General features: G+C 36.9%; 1 protein-coding gene across 1 annotated transcript in view; it reads left to right on the top strand.

Annotated features, from left to right (window-relative positions):
* The window catches only part of ST13 (ST13 Hsp70 interacting protein), a 32,423-nt gene extending 12,305 nt beyond the window's left edge, over window positions 1–20,118 (top strand). The window contains exons 5-12 of the mRNA XM_015077896.3: window positions 1,730–1,796; window positions 7,083–7,167; window positions 7,523–7,633; window positions 11,412–11,514; window positions 13,140–13,256; window positions 14,488–14,536; window positions 16,716–16,849; window positions 17,852–20,118. Coding sequence (XP_014933382.2) covers window positions 1,730–1,796; window positions 7,083–7,167; window positions 7,523–7,633; window positions 11,412–11,514; window positions 13,140–13,256; window positions 14,488–14,536; window positions 16,716–16,849; window positions 17,852–17,980 — 795 coding nt within the window. The 3' untranslated portion in view covers window positions 17,981–20,118. The remainder of the gene's footprint in view (window positions 1–1,729; window positions 1,797–7,082; window positions 7,168–7,522; window positions 7,634–11,411; window positions 11,515–13,139; window positions 13,257–14,487; window positions 14,537–16,715; window positions 16,850–17,851) is intronic.
* Window positions 20,119–21,909: the final 1,791 nt, after the last annotated feature.

The following is a 21,909-nucleotide window of genomic DNA, read 5'->3' as shown; positions in this document are numbered from 1 at the left end:
GTGTTTGCTTCCATCAAGACTCTGGATTGGAGCTACCAAGTCAAGGACCACTTTAAAATCTCAGCATGGTTTTTCTGTTGTTTGTGTAACTATACAAGTAATATGAATTCCACCAGAAACTCTGGCTTATCATTATAAGTTTATAGGGGAGTTTCTTTTTCTTTCTACTTGGCTGTTCCTTTCATTGGGACCAATTTATTTTGGGTTTGCTATTCTTGCAGGTATAGGCATGTGGGTGGGATTCCAGATTTATTGGAGCGTATCTGATTAGACAACATGTATTCTCTTCACCTGAATCTAGATTTTCTTTCATGTGTCCACTACATTCAAAAACAGAATTGTGAGATCACCGGGTTTGACACCTGCTAAAAGGGTGAAAGCAGATGGAGTACTTGGCTACCTTACTGGATTTCAAGTCTTCATTTAATCTTGTTCTTTGAGGATTTCTACATTCTTATGTCAAAGATGACTTTTACATTTATTCAGGGTTTTATGTGTACCATGTTGCCATAAACTGAGTTTTTTTTTTTTTCCTTTTTAATTACTCTGGATTTGTAGGATGTCTGACTATCTGGTAAAGTGTGTCTTTGTTCTTTTTTGTTCTTTGTTTGAAAAAGATTTTTAAACTTGTAGGAGTTTTTGTTGGAATTACTTTGAATTTACTGAGTAACTTGCGGTTCGGTTGAAGTATTCAAAAAATTTTTTCTTGGGGCACCTGGGTGGCTCAGTCAGTTAAGCCTCTGACTCTTGATCTCAGCTCAGGTCTTAATCTCAGTGTCATAAGTTCAAGCCCGGTGTTGGGCTCCATGCTCAGCGTGTAGCCTACTTTTCAAAAAAATTTTTTTTTCCCCATGAACATGGTATACATCTTGTGTTCTTTAATAGAATTTTACTTTTTCTCTCCATGAAAGTCTTACATGTTCTTAGAATGGTATCCTGTTCTGTCCAGTTTTGTAATTGATTTTTGCTGATGTGGAGGAACTCTTATTTTTTTATGTTGTTTGTGTGTTTCTAAGGACTTTATTGAATTGTCTTAGTAGATCTAACAACCTGTCAGTTCTGTTGGGTTTTCTAGTTAAATATGAAGACAGCTTGGTGTTTCCTTCCAATTCTTAAACCTGTCAAGTTATTTTCTTAATGAACTAGCCAGCAGCAGTAATATTTTTTACACAGTGGTTAATGGTGGAATGAATCTTTTTGCCTTTTTTAAAAGAAATAACTACTTTCCATTTAGGTAGGATGTTTGCTCTAAGTTTTTGTTACTAATGATCATTGTACTGTCAACATCTTGTATTCTGTACAGTATAGGTACTCTGTAGGTCTTTGTTCGAACAAAAGGATGAGACATTTCACTTAAAATTCAAGTATAACAGGACTTAGTTACATCTTTATGAGGAGATTGAGTTTTAGTATTTGTGAATAACTAGAAAGGAGTTGATAAGACCAGGGCAGGAACATCTTGCTTAGGTTGGTTGGGATGGAGGGACACAAAGGTGATGTCTAAAGTAAAGGTAGGGAGTGCAATTTATTGTTCATTATGAAAGATTAAAGCTCATCCTGTGTAATTTCTTACTAATCACTTACCATAGTTATCCTCTTTGTTCCCTGGAAACAAGAGAAGAATGAGTGAAAATGAGGGTTATATCTCCCCATCCCTAAGAAAGCCCAAGCTGCTTCCTTCTCTTTGCTTTCTCTGTTACTTCTAAGTTGACCTACGATTTCCCCCTAGATAACCGAGGAAATGATGGATCAGGCAAATGATAAAAAAGTGGCTGCCATTGATGCCCTAAATGATGGTGAGTGATTTTTTTTTCGTCTTTGCTATATTTCTATATATTCTCTTTTTCCCTGCAGCAGCTGTTAAAATAGTGGAAAAGTGGAAGGGAATTTAAATTTGCTGAGTCTCTTATACTGGAGAAGAAAGTAAGCGTCCTATTCTCTATCCACCCCTTCCCCTTTGATAAAGAGGCTGAAACCACTCAGGTATCAATTACCTTGCCTCAGGGCATTGGACGCATCTTTCTGTGACTCAAAGACTCCTTTACCAGTTATATCCTTGTGTTTCTACACTGAGAAGAGGCAAAAGTCTTAAAAAAAAAAAAAGGGTAGTAGTAGCAGCACAGTGGCTCTTAACTTTTGACACAGCAACACCCTTGGCAAATGATGTCCATAGGATAATAACATTCTTATTCTAATCTTTGCATTTTAGATCCACTTCAGAAAATCCTTTCAAAGTGGGAGAGTGCTGGTAGTATTAAGCATAATGTTGAATCAGTTATAATTTATAAAAACAAATCCTTTCTTGGGTACTATGCAGACCCTTCCATAGCTGTGTGTTAGTGTGCCACAATGCCATTGTGGTGGGGCTGCTGCTGTCTGTTGCTGGAGTGCGTTTGGACTTCCGCCTGTAGAATTAGAAGATGACTGAACTTCAGGAGGTCAGCGTTGATTGCTGTTCCAACTTGGCAAATGTATTCACTTTCTTTTTTTTGTGATCTCACCACCTTCTTAGTTTAGGTCATTTTCACATGTTTATGCCATTGCATTAGCCTCAATAATTTGCCTACCTTAAATGTCTAGTTCCTTTATTGCTTTCTGTTCACTGTCCCTAGATTATTCTTTCTTAGAACCGCTTTTTATTTCCACAAATTCCTTTGCTTGTAACCTCTGACTAGCTTTTTGCACACTTTCTGAAGATCTTCATCAAGGCATTAAACCTGCTAGAGTCAGATCCCATATTTTGCCTTCCCAGCCTTGTTCTCTTCTTTTTGAATATTAACCTCTCATTACAGCCAGACCTTGCTGTCCTAGAATGTTCCTACACTTGTGCTCTGCTGCTTCTCTCTAAAGCTCTTCTTCACCTATTTCTGCTTTAATTCATACCCATCAATTGATCTCAGCCACTTCTCTTCCTGACCACTCCTTTTCCACACTAATCTTTTAATTTTACTACTACCTAATGTCTATTTATCCAACATTTATTTTGTGCTTTCTACCTACCTGACAGTTTTATTGTATTTAATGTGCATTATTTCATTAAAACCTCATACTACTCCCGTTTTACAGGTTAATGAATAATCTGAGGTCTCAGAAGGGTTTTGACTTGTGCAGGATCTTACTGTGCCATGATACCAATTCATTTATTATTTTTGTCAGTTATTTTGGCATATTGTTTTATATTTCTTAAATTTGTTTTCTTATTATTGCCTTAGCAATTTTTAATAAAATGAAGCTGCTGCCGCTACCTAATAAGTCATGTTCTTGTTTTTCCACATTTCTTTCCAAGCTGTATTCATGTGTAAATTTAACCTAGTTCTAGTTTTAGAATAAATGTAATTTTATAGTATATCGTAGAGGGATAAAACATTAGTATTCTAAGCCTGGGATTGTAGATTCAGGCCCTGCGTGGGGTTGGAGAGACAGGAATATAATTAAACACTGAACTTAGGAAGCCAGAGTGCCTGGGTTTTGAATCCCAGTTCTGGCACTTACTAGCTAGGCAAACTTAGAGAAGTTACTCTTTGTCTCTGCTTCTGTTTCCTCCTTTGTACGATAAGGATAATGTACCTACATAGTATATTGAGGAATAAATATGTGTATTATGCCTAGAATAGTATCTGGTACCATTCTTATTAAGGTAGTGTTTTTTTTTTTTTTTTTTTTTTAATGTTCATTTTTGAGAGAAAGCATGAGCAGGGGAGGGGCAGAGAGAGACGGGGACATAGGATCCGAAGTGGACTCTAAGCTGACAGCAGTGAGCCCGATGCGGGGCTCAAACTCACGAACCGTGAGATCATGACCTGAGCTGAAGTCAGACCCTCAACCAACTGAGCCACCCAGGCTCCCCAAGTTACTGGTATTTCTAAAGTGTCAGTATTCTTACTGAATTTAAGATCTTAGTAAGTGTTTTTAGCTGTCACGTTATTAGTTATGTTACTTTTATTACGCTTTTCCGTTTAATATATTTAAAGCTTAGCATGTTCTAGGCAGTGTTTTTATTTTATTTTCTTAATATTTATTTTTGAGAGAATGAGCATGAGTGGGGGAGGGGCAGAGAGAGAGGGAGATGGAGAATCTGAAGCAGGCTCTGTGCTGTTCCTGCAAAGCCTGACTGGGGACTTGAACCCACTAGCCTTGAGATATTATGACCTGAGCCGAAGTCACATGCTCAACAGAGTGGGCCACCCAGGCACCCCTCTAGTCAGTGTTTTATTTTTTATTTTTAAGATTATTTTATATTCATTTTTGAGAGACAGAGGGTGAGCGTCGGAGTGGCAGAGAGACAGGGAGTCACAGGATCCGAAGCAGGTTCCAGACTCTGAGCTGTCAGGACAGAGCCCGACACGGGGCTCAAACTCACAAACCGTGAGATCATGACCTGAGCTGAAGTCAGACCCTCAACCAACTGAGCCACCCAGGCGCCCTAGGCAGTGTTTTAGATGCTAGATATACAGTGAGAAAAACAAAAGAGACCACGTTTTTTTCCTTTGAACCTCATATATTACTGGGGAACAAAACCAAATTGTAATTTATTATTTTTTTTTTTAATTTTTTTTTTTCCAACGTTTATTTATTTTTGGGACAGAGAGAGACAGAGCATGAGCAGGGGAGGGGCAGAGAGAGAGGGAGACACAGAATCGGAAACAGGCTCCAGGCTCTGAGCCATCAGCCCAGAGCCCGACGTGGGGCTCAAACTCATGGACCGCAAGATCATGACCTGGCTGAAGTCAGATGCTTAACCGACTGCGCCACCCAGGCGCCCCTTTTTAAATTTTTTTTTTTCCCAACGTTTTTTTATTTTTGGGACAGAGAGAGACAGAGCATGAACAGGGGAGGGTCAGAGAGAGAGGGAGACACAGAATCGGAAACAGCCAAATTGTAATTTAATGTTGGGTGGTAATCGTGATGAAGAAAAATAGAGCTGAGTAAAAAAAATAGTCACTGATGAAAGCTGTATTTTGCAAAGGGTGGTCAGAAAAGTATATGATGAAGTGAGTAAGCAATGTGAGGAAGAGCCTTTGAGACAGGTGAAGAACAAGTACAGAGGCTAACTGGGAGAGCATAACAGAAGGGCCTTGTAGCTGGAGCGAGGCGAGTGAAGGGGTAAGAATGGCAGATGGAGTTGAGGTCATAGAAGCACTTTGGAGTAGTGGGAGATGGGCGGTGGGAAGGTGGTGGGGAAGATAGATCACTAAACTTTGTAGGTTAGGCTAAGGACTCAACAATTTTATCCTTAAGGATGATTGGGAAGCTATTGAGGTGTTGTGGGTAGGGGTTTTTGTTTTTGAGTAGGAGAGCTTCATTGTGAGATGTATTTACTTTTGAAAAGGATTATTCTTGCTCTTTTATGTAAATCAGGTTATAGGGGCAAATAAGGGTATGTTCATTGCAGAAGAAGAAGTCAAAATGTGTTGATGTGCCAGAAATCTAAGAAAATACCTGAGAGGGAAAATAGGGGGAGCGGGGAGAGCCAGAGGAGTTTGGAAGGCAGTGAGAAAGTTGTGTAAGTGTTTATTCCTGTGTAGGAGAGAAACACAATCCTCTATGGGTGTGTTTCTAAAACGTCTTGGCAAGCCAGAGTTGTCCAATAGAGGAGTTAACAGTCTCACAATAATGGGCCAGTCTTGGTGTCCTTGCTGTTATTTAGTCATTAACATTAGCTGGGAGCAGCTTATGAAGTGTATCCTCGAGCACAGAAGATGGGGTTCTCTGGCTCCTCACAGCAGATACAAAGTGCATTGTCATGATACTACAGAGGGAATGCAAGAAATCAAGTCATATTTTATAATCCAAGTGGCTAATGATGATGGCTTGGATTAGGGCAAAGAGTCTCAGACTTTCTCTGTTCCTAGTGTCCTTACTGTCATGACTTGAACATACCTTTTAGGCCAAAAGAAATGGCTAAGAGTTCCATTTATAATGTAGTTAGGTCCAAATAATTTAATAAGTATCTGTGTCATAACAAGTTAGTGATTGGAAAATCGTATACACAAATTGAAAAAATATATTTAATCTTATTCTTACGTAATATTTGTTTTCTAATAAGCGATGTATATATTTGGGCACTAAATAGCTTTTCGAATCTTGGATTCATATTGAACACTGCCACCCTCATTTCCCGTTCCACATCTGTTTTTCTACAGTTCTTACTTTTTTGTCATAGCAATCAGTAAAAACAGTTTTAGACTGGGGAGTTGAGAATGACTCCCAAGATTTGGGGCATGAGGTAGATGACGAATTAGCCAAACTATAGCCTCCTATTTTTATAAAAATGTAATGGAACAACATAACCACATGCATTTGTTTATGTGTTGTCTGCAACTACAACAGCAGAATTGAATAGTTGATGATTGCAAGAATAATTTTTATGTGGACCTTTCCAGAAAAGTTTGCTGACCTCTAAACTAGAGTGAATGAAAGAACCACATATTTAGTTGATAATATAAGGATGAGAAGTGGATTTTAGAGATGGGGTCAGAGTTAAGAGTTCAGTTTTGAACTTGGTAGCTGTGAATTACTTATTAGACCTCCAAGCGTAATAATTTGTAATAGACATCTGCAGTAGTAACTAATGACATTCCACATTCTTCATTGTTTAGGAGTTCTGTTAAAGTTCTTTCTTTACACATTTACTAGCTGGGTAAATGTATTTTCCAAAGTGAACTGTGACATTACCTTTAAAACTTTGTGTTTGTCTTCCCTCCCCATGTTTCCTATGCCCAAGAATTAAACTTTGTGCAAAGACTTATTCCAATTGTATAGTATGTTTTATTTGTTGTATGACTTCACTGAAGGCACTCATACACAAAGAAGCTAACTAACTATGTGAATAGGATACACAGTAAATGAATTTAAAATGTGAGTTATGGACTTTGCATGAGTTCTGGTTTTCTTGAATTTTTATATCATTCCTGTGAATTCAAATAGTATTTTTAATCAACCCTGTAAATTTAGTATGAGTACTTTTTTCTTTGTAAGTTTAATTTTATCCTTTTATTTTTTTTCTTTAAAAAAAACTCATGAGTCCTACTAAGAATGGGAGATATTTCTTATTCTTTATTTCTCAACCTGTTTTACTTTAGGTGAACTACAGAAAGCCATTGACTTGTTCACGGATGCCATCAAGCTGAATCCTCGCTTGGCCATTCTGTATGCCAAGAGAGCCAGGTGAGAGCTCTAAACAAAAAAAGCATCCCTTTCTGCTGTGAATAATTTCTGCTCATTGATTTCAATAGAATTGCTTCTGTGACTATCCCAAAGGTGTTATTGTTCGAAATGAATACTTTTTTTTAATGTTTGTTTCTTTTGAGAGAGCATGCCCATGCACAGGGGAGGGGCAGAGAAAGGGAGAGAGGAGAGAATCCAAAGCAGGCTCCACTCTCAGCACAGAGCCCAATGTGGGGCTTGATCTCACAACTGTGAGATCATGACTTGAACCGAAATCAAGAGTCAGACGCTCAACTGACTGAGCCAACCAGGCGCCCCAAAATAAATACTTTTTAATGTTACACTTCTTTTTTAGTGTCTTCATCAAATTACAGAAGCCAAATGCTGCCATCCGAGACTGTGACAGAGCTATTGAAATAAATCCTGATTCAGCTCAGCCTTACAAGTGGCGAGGGAAAGCACACCGGTAAATAATGGAATTTCATTATTTTCAGAACTTCTAAAATTTTTTTTTTTTAATTTTTTTTTTTAACGTTTATTTATTTTTGAGATAGAGACAGAGCATGAACGGGGGAGGGGCAGACAGAGAGGGAGACACAGAATCGGAAACAGGCTCCAGGCTCTGAGCCATCAGCCCAGAGCCCGATGTGGGGCTCAAACTCACAGACCGTGAGATCGTGACCTGAGCCGAAGTCGGTCGCTTAACCGACTGAGCCACCCAGGCGCCCCAGAACTTCTAAAATTTAAATCTGATGTTTTAATACGCCTTTAAAGCAAAACGAAGTTGCCCAAGGATTTAATTTCAAGATAATATGTGCTTGATAATAATTGAGGGACTATAAGGAACAAATAAAAATTCATTTTATTTCTTCAAAGAAAACCATTGTTTTACAGTTTTTGACTACATAGAGTCAAATTTAAGGTAAGGATCAAAATTATTTCTAAAAAAGAACATGGCCTTACAAATTTTCTTTTAATTCTGTAATCTAACGTTAAACAATATGTTGTAGAAGAAGGAATTCCTTAGCCTCAAACTACTTTAGTTACTTACAGGCCACCTGAAAATCAGAAAAAGGGGAAAATAAAGAAGTGAATTTATCCTAGCTTAGTCATCATTTCCTGGAAGCAAAACTTAATGTTATACAAGTGAGTATTTGTGGCTTGGGGATGAGATGTCCAATGACATTTACATCTTATGTGGATTAGAAGGGTGTTGTACTCTCAAGTGTGGATGGGAATGAAAATGGATATGCATGGGACAACTGTATTAGGTACTCAAAAAAGCTCTGGTGATTATGAAGATGCACGTCAAAGATAAAGGTAAAAGATTAGAATTAGTGCTCTGGGAGTCAAAAAGTTCATGTATTGCTGTTGATCCTCTTGAGAGCCCAGTAATCTTTGAGCATTTCTTTGCTTTATGGTACAAGGTAGCATGGGCTCATCTCCTGTTTTGCTTGTCCTAGACTCAGAAGAAACCATTTCTCCAAGAAACTAGGGTTCATTTTTGTGAGGATAATGTTTACAGAAAGTAAAGTTTGGCCATTAGATATGTTCATTGCCTCTGGGATAGCATTATTTCTGTCATTTCATTGAACAGAGTTAGAAAAACATTTTTTAAGTAATGATTTTAAGGAAAAAAGTTATGAAACCTTGAGTTCATACTGATGTTTTCAATTAAAATTCAATATTAAATGTTTTCCCTTTTATTTTGCATTTTTAAAATTTATTTTTTAAATTTACATCCAAGTTAGCATATAGTGCAACAATGATTTCAGGAGTAGATTCCTTAATGCCCCTTATGCATTTATCCCATCTCCCCTCCCACAACCCCTCCAGCAACCCTCTGTTTGTTCTCCATGTTTAAGAGTCTCTGATGTTTTGTCCCCCTCCCTGTTTTTATATTATATTTTTGCTTCCCTTCCCTTATGTTTATCTGTTTTCTATCTTAAAGTCCTCATATGAGTGAAGTCATGTATTTGTCTTTCCCTAATTTCACTTAGCATAATACCCTCCAGTTCCACCCACATTGTTGCAAATGGCAAGATTTCATTCTTTTTGATTGCCAAGTGATACTCCATTGTATATATGTATGTATGTGTGTATATGTATATATGTATGTGTGTGTATGTATACACACAGACAGACACATACACACCCCACATCTTTATCCATTCATCCATTGATGGACATTTGGGCTCTTTCCATACTTTGGCTATTGTTGATAGTGCTACTATAAACATTGGGTGCATGTGTCCCTTCGAAACAGCACACCTGTATCCCTTGGATAAATACCTAGTAGTGGAATTGCTGGGTCGTAGGGTAGTTGTATTTTTAACTTTTTGAGGAACCTCCATGCTGTTTTCCAGAGTGGCTGCACCAGTTTGCATTCCCACCAGCATTGCAAAAGAGATCCTCTTTCTCTGCATGCTCGCCAACATCTGTTGTTGCCCGAGTTGTGAATGTTAGCCATTCTGACAGGTGTGAAGTGGTACCTCATTGTGGTTTTGATTTGTATTTCCCTGATGATGAGTGATGTGGAGCATTTTTTCATGTGCCGGTTGGCCATCTGGATGTCTTCTTTGGAGAAGTGTCTATTCATGTCTTTTGCCCATTTCTTCACTGGATTATTTGTTTTTTGGATGTTGAATTTGATAAGTTCTTTATAGATTTTGGATAACTAACCCTTTATCTGATATGTCATTTGCAAATATCTTCTCCCATTCCATGATTTGCCTTTTAGTTTTGCTGATTGTTTCCTTCACTGTGCAGAAGAAGCTTTTTATCTTGATGAGGTCCCAATAGTTCATTTTTGCTTTTGTTTCCCTTGCCTCTGGAGACGTGTTGAGTAAGAAGTTGCTGCGGCCAAGATCAAAGAGGTTTTTGCCTGATTTCTCCTTGAGGATTTTGATGGCTTCTGTCTTACATTGAGGTCTTTCATCCATTTTGAGTTTCTTTTTGTGGATGGTGTAAGAAAGTGGTCCAGGTTCATTCTTCTGCATGTCGCTGTCCAGTTTTCCCAGCACCACTTGCTGAAGAGACTGTCTTTATTCCATTGGATATTCTTTCCCGCTTTTTCAAAGATTAGTTGGCCATATGTTTGTGGGTCCATTTCTGGGTTCTGTATTCTGTTCCATTGATCTGAATGTCTGTTTTTGTACCATGCATTTTTGACACTATTCTCTTAGACTCAAAATCCTTATCTATAATGTGTTTACTTGTTATTCAATAACATACATAAAATTGTTTTTACAGTCCCACCTTAACAATAATATACTCCCTAAGCAAAGTTGAAAGTTTTTGTGTCTGTTGCAGTTTTTATCCTTAGAATATATCCCAGTTAAGATATACAGTCAAAAAACTGTTTTAAATTTTTTTTTAATGTTTATTTTTGAAAGAGTGTAAGTGGGGGTGGGGCAGAGAGAGAGGGAGACACAGAATCTGAAGCAAACTCCAGGCTCTGGGCTGTTGGCGCAGTCTGACTCGGGGCTTGAACTCATGACCTGAGTTGAAGTTGGATGCCCAACCAACTGAGCCACCCAGGTGCCCCTCAAAATACTGTTTTAAAAGTTATTTGACTTTCTTGTATGCCGTATGCTCTGTGTGATAAACAGCTGTTTTTTTTTTTTGTTTGTTTGTTTGTTTTTCTCTGTTTGTGGTCACGTTTTGGGGTTACTTTATTTCTGCCTTTTCTGATTTAATTTTCATCGTTCACATGTATAAAACCCTTTTGTGTTTAAAAAGTCAAAACTGAGTCAACAGGTACACCCAGAAAAGTCATTTCTGTTGTTACCCCTCTACTCCATTCTTACCTTCTCCCACAATCTTTTGTTTTTCCTGTCAGTAAAATGTGTACACATGTATTGTTTCTCTTTTGCCTTTATAGCATACTAAATATACATTATGTTAATTCCATTTTTAAGGAGTTGAAATCAGAATTTGAAATTTGAAAATTGTAGCTCTACATAATTTGAAAAATTTTACGATATTTTGAATTAAAGTAATTTTTTAAAGTTTAAAGTATCTTTTTCTAGAAGAGCAACTTTATAGTTACCAAAGAGGAAATTAAACTTCCAAGTTTTTATAGAGTAGAACATAGTAATTGAATTGGTTTGTGAAAATTTATACTTCAGATATTTAATTTTAAATTTGTTCAGTAACCTTTTTTTTTTTTTTTTTTTTAACAAGGAAGAAAGACACCATGCCACATAAGTGGATATGTATAAAATGAATTTAATCTGTTTCAGACTTCTGGGCCATTGGGAAGAAGCAGCACATGATCTTGCCCTTGCTTGTAAACTGGATTATGATGAAGATGCTAGTGCAATGTTGAAAGAAGTTCAGCCAAGGGTATGTTAAAGTACAGAAAGGGAATGTCGTTAACTGTGATGCCCTGTGGCTCTAGTACTCAGCCCCTTGCAATAATTTACCTGTGGAACATACAAAGAAACAGACATTTGGATGTTTTCATCTGTTATCACTGACGTTTATGCTCCCCTCTGGAAATGTCATTAGGTTGTCATGCCTTTATTTCTCTTGCTGTATTAAAGCAAACTGTTAACTTTGGTTTGCATGCCTGCAATAGGCTTTAACCAGAAAATTAGAAATGGGAAAGGGGGCATCAAGTTTATAGCAAGGAAAAAAATAGAAAACCTGTAAAATGTGACCCAAGGTTGTGTCTGGTCTTTTTATGTTGTAGGTATATGCAGCCCTGTATAAAGCTTGAGGGCCTTGTGGAAGTAGCAAGTTTCATCCTTTTAAAAATAATATTAAATCCAAAAACTAAAATGATTGTGTTTTAGTATATGTGCTGCCGAAGCGAGCACTAAAATGATTGTGTTTTAAAAACAATCGTTAAGATAATTCTTTTAAGGGGTGCCCAGGTGGCTCAGTGGGTTAAACATCAGACTTCAGCTCAGGTCATGATATCATGGTTCGTGGGTTCGAGCCCTGCATCGGCCTCTGCTGTAAGCACAGAGCCTGCTTTTATTTTTTAATTTTTATTTATTTTTAATTTTTTTTGAGATACAATCTTAAGCAAGCTCCATGCTCAGCACGGAGCCTGACATGGGGCTTGATCCCATGACCCAGGGGATCATGAGCTGAGCCAAAATCAAGAATCCGATGCTCTACCTTCTGAGCCACCCAGGCACCCATAGAACATGAGATTCTTTAATTTTTTTTTTTAATATTTATTTATTTTTGAGACAGAGTGCTAGCAGGGGAGGAACAGAGGGAGAGGGAGACACAGAATCTGAAGCAGGCTCCAGGCTCTGAGCTGTCAGCCCAATGCCCAACTTGGGGCTCGAAATCAGGAACTGTGAGATTATGACCTGAGCTGAAGTCGGATGCTTAACCACTTGCGCCATGTCGGCACCCCAAGATTCTTAAAAAATAATCATAAACAAACGGAAGTAACAATTGAATATGACTTCAAATTTGTTTTCTGAATAAATAATAGATTCCAAATATTTGGCCCAGGCTATGTGTTAGTGCCTGGTACATATATTTTTTCTTAATCTTTACAGCATTCTGTAAGACTTAAGTATTTCTCTTCTCCTGCCCACCATCCCCTCAGTTTATGGATGCGAAAACTTAAGTATAGTTAGACTGTCGCAAATAACTGGTATGTATGTTCTCAGTCTCTACCTTGCCATGGCAGGCATCAGACAAGAATTGTGCAATTGGAAACCTAATTGTCATCCTTGAGTAGTTACTTGTTTGAAATTTATAACCTTTCTAACTTAGAATCTCATCCTCTTTCCTTTATTTCACAGTGGACTTGTTAAAGTCTGAGTATGTAAGGTATTTTCTTACAAGGTAAATCTGTCATTCAGAACTGTGTGTTGAATTTAACACCTCTCCACAAAGAAAAATGATTCTTTAACAAAACTGGTGGTTGGGTTGCACTTACTCAGCTCTTAAAGGAAACATTTTTCTGTGTGTGTGTGTGTGTGTGTGTGTTTTTTCCGTAGGCCCAGAAAATTGCTGAACATCGGAGAAAGTATGAGCGAAAACGTGAAGAACGAGAGATCAAAGAAAGAATAGAAAGGGTTAAGAAGGCTCGGGAAGAACATGAGAGAGCCCAGAGGGTAAAGTTTCCGTAGCTAAACCATCAAAGGGAAATACAGTAGATTAGAGTTTTAGGATATCATTCTGATTCTTGGCTCTTAATGCTGGCTGCAGTTCTGTAGGCTGATACTACTTACAGAGAGTTTTCCTTCTTATCTAATTTGTAGGAATATCTTTTGTCCTTAAATTCTTAAGTGAGCTTCACATCCCCAGTTTATATTCATGTTGTGTCCTCCTAAAATTAGGGATTTTTTTTTTTTTTTTTTTTGGTCGGGTAATTAAAACTTGTTAGTATTATTTGATTTCTTGTGGATGCTTTCCCTGATTTGTTATTTTACGATTCCTCCTGTTCCAGTGTGGATTCATAGCTATTTAAAATAGACTATTTTTTATTTTTAGTTACAAAGTCATAAAACTTAGATAAAAGAAAAGTTACTCGTAATTCGTCCACAATATTCCTACTGTTCTTGTTTCTCTTAGTTTTTCGCATTTGATGTTATCATCTTCCATCTAGTTATTTCCAACAGTTGTGAATAAAAGGATGTAAAGCTATGTTATAATTATGTAACATGACATCCTAATTTTTCATCACTTAATATTAAATATTAATATTTAACAAAATTAATAAAGCTAATTTATAATTGAATTTAATAAAATAATTTAACACAATAATAAATGCTTTTAAAGCATCATGCTTAATTTTTAGGATTACGGTTTATAGTCGTCAAAAGTAATTTTTACAATTATACATCCTTGATGAGTTTATGATTGGTTATGAGGAAAATTTGTATTTTCTTTGTTGGAAATTGCAAAAACAAATCAGTAAAATTCTGGTAGTATTAAGTTATGTGGAGAGAGTATGAAAAACCTGACAAAAGCCATTGGCAGTCTTCATCATTTAACCATGTGCTTTCATTTTAGAGTTTTAACGTTAAGAATTTACACTTTGCATAAGCATGGACAGACGTCAATCAGTACTGTGTTGCTTTCCAGTTGTTAGGTGTTTTTTTTCCTACCCCAAGTAGAGGTAAAACACTAGACAGCTGTACTAAAAGTAATGCTTCTTACAACCTAGCTAGAAAATTTTGGAGAGGCAGATGGGGCGTGTCCTTTAGTCCAGTATTGCCATTTGAAACTTGTCATTCCTCTAACTAGCTGATTTTACAGTTTTTTGCATGGTTTTGCAGACTCGTAACCACTACCACCACCACCACCCCCATTATATAATTTCTTTCTTTCTTTGTATTAAAGGAGGAAGAAGCCAGACGACAATCAGGAGCTCAGTATGGCTCTTTCCCAGGTATTTTTAAAGAAAATTTAAAACTATTAGTATTGTAAATAATTGGAAAATATTCTGAATTGGGGCTCAAATAGGTCTATTATATTTAGTACTATTAGTCCATGGAATACTGAAAAAAGTCTTTAGAATGTTAGCCTCTAGAAAGTTTCATTCTCATTTAAAAATGTTATATTAGTGGAAATAGTATTATATTAATTATTTTCCTCACACTTTGAGCAGTATATATATATTTTTTAAGAGAGTACCCATGCACGCTTATGTGAGGAGAGGTGGGAACGGGAAAGAGAATCGTAAGCAGATTCCACACCCAGCACAGAGCCTGAGGTAAGGCTTGATCTCACAACTTGTGAGATCATGAGCTGAGCCCCGAAATTGAGAGTCAGACACTTCATTGAGCCACCCAGGCACCCACCCCAGAGCAGCTAACATTTATTGAGGTATGAACATTGTACTTTAAGAGATGGAGTAAGAGTTGATTATGGTGTATTCGAAATATTTCTAAATTGTCACAATTGGATTTTATTCTGTTAAATGTTGATATTCACGAGATACTAGGTAAAAGCACTGTATGAAATTATTATTCATGAAAAATATTTTGAGTCGAGTGTAAAAATAATACAAGCTCTTTTTTGTAAATGTCAAAAGATTAGAAATTACTACAGGGACAAAGTCTTCAGTGATAGCAGAGGCCTAGCCTATATGATACAGGTAGAAGAACAGTTAAAAAGGCATTGCAGGAACAATTTTTGAGTACTTCCTAAATGAGACAGTGTGAAATTTAAAAACCAGGAAGAGATTTTTTTAAAGTTTGTAATTCTAATGGGGAATCTGCTGCCTTCAGCTGTTTTAATAGTAACCAGCTTTCTCTGAAAGAAGGTTTACAGAGGCAGCTACACACCCCCTAATGGGTGTATGCCACTGGCTGCAACTTAAGTTCCATGGTCACAGGCTAGAAAAGATAGCCTTTATTCTGAAAGGTCATGTGCCAAGCAAGTAAAAAGAAAGAACATCTATTGGGGATGACTTTCTGTTTGAAGCAAAAGCAAGAAAATGCAGTTCATAGCTTATGTTCTGCTTAAAATGTCAATAATTTTACATCCAGTATCTTTGCTTTAGAGGAAAACCACTAGTGTAGATTAGTACTAGAGAAAATTTTTTTATTATGTGGATTTTATTGTCTAGATTTGACAAGCAGGCCGGTTAACTCTTTTTGTGCTGGACCAGTTATTTTTTTTATGGATAGAAACTACTTTTTCAGTGAGTAGGGGCATCAAGAGAAGCTAGTAGTTTTTTTCCAGCTTCTTAGATTCTCTTACCTGTGATTATTAGCTACTTATGGGAATGTTTTAAATTGTGGAGCCAGGAGGAAATGACTTCGTTCTTTGTGTTTTTTCTTTATGATGGCTTATGTGTAGTCACCCTTGATCTATAAGATACATAAATGTAAAGTGTATTCCCTTATAGATGTCTATGTTGGTATAATTGTGATTTCATAATATCTCCAGTAGACATAAAAGGTGTATGTGGTGAACAACTGAGTAGAAGATAATTTGTGTTTATAATCTAAAAATATACTGGGAGATTGAAATCTTTTTGCTAGAGTATTGATTGTCCTCAGTGTAAAGAAGAAATACCAGGAGTGCTTGTTAAAAATGCAGATTTTCACTTTCACAGATTTTGATTGTGTCTATGGTGGAGATAGAAATCCACAGCTTTTTAAAACAAGCATTTCATGTAGTTCTTGAAAGAATGCTCTACAGGAATACAGTTTAAACAGAAACAACTAAAGTCTTACAGATTAGAACTTGGAATTGAAACACATAGTATTAAAAAGAGAAAATAAGATGACTGAGATGACTTTATTTGTAATTCCAGGGACTATTAGGTTTCTCTTTTAGCTAAGATTAGTTTCTTTAACAGTTTTAATTACTAGGAAAAAATAAATGCAAAATGTAGTAAAGTTGATTTACAGCCTTATTTTTTAGGAGAAAATTTGAAGGTAAAATTCTCATTTGCATCCAGTTAGAATGTTAAGACTACTTTGTGGTTAGTAGCCCCCTTGTTCTTTTTGCATGCACTTGTGAGTGTGTGTGATTTTCATTGGAAGGAAATAGTGTGCTGTCACTACTTGAGAAAGAATATGGCTGGTGTCTTGCAGCTACTTCATTTATTCTTGCAGGTGGCTTTCCTGGGGGAATGCCTGGTAATTTTCCTGGAGGCATGCCTGGAATGGCAGGGGGAATGCCTGGAATGGCAGGAATGCCTGGGCTCAATGAAATTCTTAGTGACCCAGAGGTTCTCGCAGCCATGCAGGTAAGACTTGGAAGAACAAAGTTGGGCCTTGTATCCCTAAGGTATTTCTTTTATTCATTCTAAGTAGAGACAAAGGTTACTATGTTAGACATGTTTTACTTGTCAGAATTACCAAATAGCTCATTACACAGTTCTACTGTTCATTTTTTGTTTCAGAATGAGTAGCTTAAGTTACTAAAAATAATAGTTTGCAGTATAGTTTGTAATACGGTTCTATAATACTATTAGTCTGTAATAGTTTGATTATATCCAGATGTCTTTACTTATTTATTTATATTTCAAGTTTTTATTTAAATTCTAGTTAGTTAACATATAGTGTTATATGTAATACTGGTTTCATGAGTAGAATTTAGTAGTTCAGTTGTCCTTTTTTTAAAAAAAAAATTTTTTTTTCTTAAATATTTATTTTTGAGACAGAGAAAGACAGCATGAACGAGGGGGGGTCAGAGAGGGAGACACAGAATCCGAAGCAGGCTCCAGGCTCTGAGCTGTCAGCACAGAGCCCAGCGTGGGGCTCAAACTCATGAACTGCAAGATCATGACCTGAGCAGAAATCGGACGCTTAACCAACTGAACCACCCAGGCACCCTTAGTTTATTTTGAGTGAGAGAGAGAGCACGCACGAGCAGGAGAGGGACAGAAAGAGAGGGAGAGCACGCAGCTTGACATGGGGCTTGATCCCACAAACTGTGAGAATATGACATGAGCCAAGGTCAAGAATCAGATGCTTAACTGAACCACCCAATCATCCCTAATTTAGTCGTCCTTTTAATCAAAATTGTGTATGCTTTTTTTCATTATCTAAAGTGATATAATTGGTGTTTGACTTTGAAGTGCACATTAATAATATTTATACTTCGGGGACTTGTCCAAAATTCCATTTAACTTGTCTCTGACAAAATTGTCAAGTTTAAATAAAGAGAGAAGATTCAGGATAATAAATGTTAAACCACAGAACTCTTTTAAACACTAAAAAAAACACATTACCTTTTTTTTTTTCAGGATCCAGAAGTTATGGTGGCCTTCCAGGATGTGGCCCAGAACCCAGCAAATATGTCAAAATATCAGAGTAACCCAAAGGTTATGAATCTCATCAGTAAATTGTCAGCCAAATTTGGAGGTCAAGCATAATGCCTTTCTGACAAATAAAGCCCTTGCTGAAGGAAAAGCAACTTCGATCACCTATTGGATGTCGCAATAATACAAACCAGTGTACCTCTGACCTTCTCATGGAGAAAGCTGGGGTGCTGTGAAGATAATCCCTACCCCTCTGCCCCACATACAACTGAGACATTTTTCAGTGGTTTGCCATTAGAGTTTTCATTCAGATGATGTTTTCCTACTAGGAATTACAAACTTTAAACACTTTTTAAACCTTAAAAATATTTAAAAACATATTAAAAGGGTGTGTTAATCCCTACATTTTTCTTTACTAATCATTTCAGTTTTTTTCCTTTGGATTAATTGGGCAAGGAAGATACTTCAGTATGGAAGATTTATTGCTCAGTTTGAAATAAAGGCTTATTAGCGAGAGGCAAATATAACATTTAAATAGATTAAGTTTGAGTTGGGTATATGGTTACTGAGGCATTTTGACTTGTCTTTTTAAGTGCTTTATTTTTTAAACATGATTTATTTCAATAAAACCATTGGGACCACCAGTATTGCAGTAGGACCTGGATAGGGGCCGGAAGTTCTTGGCAGGGCAGCAGCAACCTTTCTCCTTTAATACAGCATGCACACTTGTGCAGATGCATTTAAATCTTACACTGTGGTGAAGGGATGATTTTTATAATGCTGCAGTAGAGTTGGATTACTTAGCTGTGTTCTTGTGTGATACAGAAAATAAATGTTTCGTATTATTTCCACACGGGAAATAAGGGAATACTTTTTGTATTTCTGTGTTTAGAATGACCTTTCCTAGTCAGAAAATGGCCCATCTCATTGTGTGTTTTCTACTTGTTTTCACGTCCCCATCCCCTTATTCTTTTTGGGCTAAAGATTGTCCTTTTTCACTGGCACCATCACTAATATCTTTCACAGCATAATTGTGCAAGCATATGTAATGCTGGGTTTAATTTAATATGTAATACATATAATGATTATGGAAGGTAATATCCATAGCAGCTGTAGTTTCTTACTTGGCCAACAGATTTCATATTTAAGTGTTAGGTTTTCACTTCAGTGAAAGCTTATATCAAAACATGTTGGAAGGAGGGATTCCCTTTGTGTTCAGTTCTCTACTTAGGAAATACCTATTGCAATTGGAGTTTATCTTACATTATTCGTCTTCATATTTTGGAAAGCATGAGGTTTGACTTCATTGGTACGCTACAGGGGAACTAAACTTTTTGGTCCAACATGAATTATGAAATTGATGAGATCCATGGTTCTTCATTGTGGAGTTGATGGTATTATTATGAGTCATTGTGCTGCTATTCATCTCTTAAATAGTGCACCATATCCCCACCTCTCCTTTTTCTCCCTCCCTCTCTTCAAGGATAAAGAAATGGTAGATTTTCTGCTGTACATTCAACTCTTACATTAATTAAGTCCAGGCAGTGTACCAGGAATTGCTAGGTTTCTACCTTTCAATTTAAAGTGGCTGGTGTTTAAAAACAGTTTCAAGGGATGAGACCCTCTGTACTTTGCTTATTTGAAGAATCAGTGATAGGAGCCAGTAAAAAAATTTCATGGAATACATTTCTGAAAGAGCACATTTCGGGAGTCATAAGTGAGTTGATTCAGGTTCTCATCCTTTGCTGTACACAGATAGTAATGCATCTGTTATATAAGTGAGAAAAGGCTGTATGCTAACTGAGCATGCTTTTTAAACCCTTTAAAAATACTCAGCATATAAACTTGCGTTTGAGCTTGCCAGTGTTTTTTTGTTGTTGTTAATGTGTGTTCTCTCAAAATTTCTAATGTGTGCTGTGAATAACTCAAGAAGACCAGTTCCTTTTGGATTCCTTGTTTGATTTACTTAATTATATATTACTTAAATACATTCTAACATTGCAAATAGTACCATAAATGGGTAAAAGTAAAATTGGTCTTCAGAAAAATGTGTCCTGTGCTTTTAAGTTCCACAAATACAAAGTACATTCATTTTCATAGAAACTCAGTATCATTTCTAAACCAGAAGTGTTTTTTTCTTGTGCTAACAATGCTATAAGAAGGAAAAGTAAAGTAGTTTTTTTTTCTGCTTAAAAATATATAGTTAATGGATTTCTAGCTACATTAAAAATAAACTATGGTTTCAAACTGGATATTGACCCCCCCACACTTTTTTTCCCCAGTACATGTTCTGTTTATTTTATGTCTTTAGCACTCACCTTAAGTTATTTGCTGGACACAGTAGGCTTTAGTTCATAAAGTGCTGTTACAACGACTTCATAAGAAAAATTAGATGTTAAACAGAGCTTTACTTTTCTTTCAGGTAGCAGTCCAGAGGTAAGCTGTTCTGCCATACTCCAAAGGCAGCTTCTGAGTCCAAAAGTGTTTGTTCTGATGATCATCTTCTAGCCTGAGGAAACAGGAGAGGGCGTCAGGGAAGCACATACTGAGATACTGAGACTGATCCACAGAATTAACATTTTAATGACTTCTCATATTCCATTGGTCTTTTTTTTTTTTTTTTTTGGTCTTGAGACCATATTTAGCTGCAAGGAAAGCTAGAAAGTAATAGTCCACTGCTTTGTGGTCATGTACCCAATAAAAAACTACAGAAGAAAAAGTTGTTACCTGGGGTAACGGCTAGCAGGCTGCCACCTTAGGATATGCTGGCCTAATTGGGATAAGGGAGAAACAACATTTTAGAGGTTTGCTAATACCTAACAAAGCATCTAAGTAAGTACTTATATCAGGTACACACTGTGCCAGATGCTCTGTAATCAGTTTGAAAGCATTGACCCCATTCTGGTAATGACCATAACGGTAAGTGCTCTTATTCCCATTTTATATAGATGAGGAAACTGAAGCACTTAAAGTAAGTTGCCCAAGCTGGAGCCCGTGAATGGCGTAATAAGTGTCCGACTCTTGGTTTTGGCTCAGAGCATGATGTCAAGACTCAAGTTTCAGCCTTGTATCAGGCTCCACTCTGACAGTGCAGAGCCTGCTTGGGATTCTCCTCCCTCTCTCTGCCCCTCCCCTGCTCATTCTCTCTCTCTCTCTCAAAAATAAACATTAAAAAAAATAAATTGCCTAAGTTAACACTCCTGCTGATTTGTGAAGCTGATACTCTCACTAGTCTTGTTCTTCAAAGGTCCTCCTCCTTCCCTTGCCCCCAAGGTCTTCGTCTTAAATTCTATGCCCTGCTGCCCTCTGGCGAAGGTTGCTTCTTGCAAGATTGTTCATTACTTCAAAAAATTGGAAAAGAAATTTGAGGAGGATTGGCTAAATAAGGAATATCGTACATCACTGGGTGTACTGATGTGCACACCCAACAGGTTTCTCCGGATAGTAAGGGATGTAGCATCGTGCTTGAAGGGCTTAGAACGCTTGTGACGCCCAAGAATGAGGACAAGAAAAAAAAGGTTTAAAAATTATGCGGTAATTTTAAAGTTTAGTATTTATAACCAATATAGCATACCTATTTGCATAGTTCAGGGAGGAAAATACCCTGAGATAAATAGGCAACAAATCCTAAAATAGCCACTAAGCTTTTGAAAGAGTAAACGTGAAATTGGTGAAGGTTTTAAGTCTCTTGGCAATTCAGTGACACCTTTTGTGTGTAGTGCTGGTGGAAGTGTAAATTCAAAAATTTCTATAAAGTTGTCTATAAGAATTTTGACATCCTCTTTAGGTGAAAGCAAGGAGGTAAATAGAACTAGACATGTATATGGTTCTGAAAAGCTAGTTATCTGGTGTATAATTAAAATGGCTTTAAGTACTCCCCCAGATCACTAACATTGTCAGGTTGCAGTGTAACTAACTGGATCATAAATCTGGTGTAGAAGCATGATACATGAAATTTCTGGATAGGTTCCTTTTACTCATTTTGTATTTGATGGCATGGGTGTAAAAACACAGAATTTCTTGTATACTATTTGTATAGTGGG

This window comes from Acinonyx jubatus, chromosome B4 (assembly GCF_027475565.1).
Source record: "Acinonyx jubatus isolate Ajub_Pintada_27869175 chromosome B4, VMU_Ajub_asm_v1.0, whole genome shotgun sequence".
In the NCBI taxonomy this organism is placed as follows: Eukaryota; Metazoa; Chordata; class Mammalia; order Carnivora; family Felidae; genus Acinonyx; species Acinonyx jubatus.
This window is presented reverse-complemented; position numbering and strand designations above follow the sequence as displayed.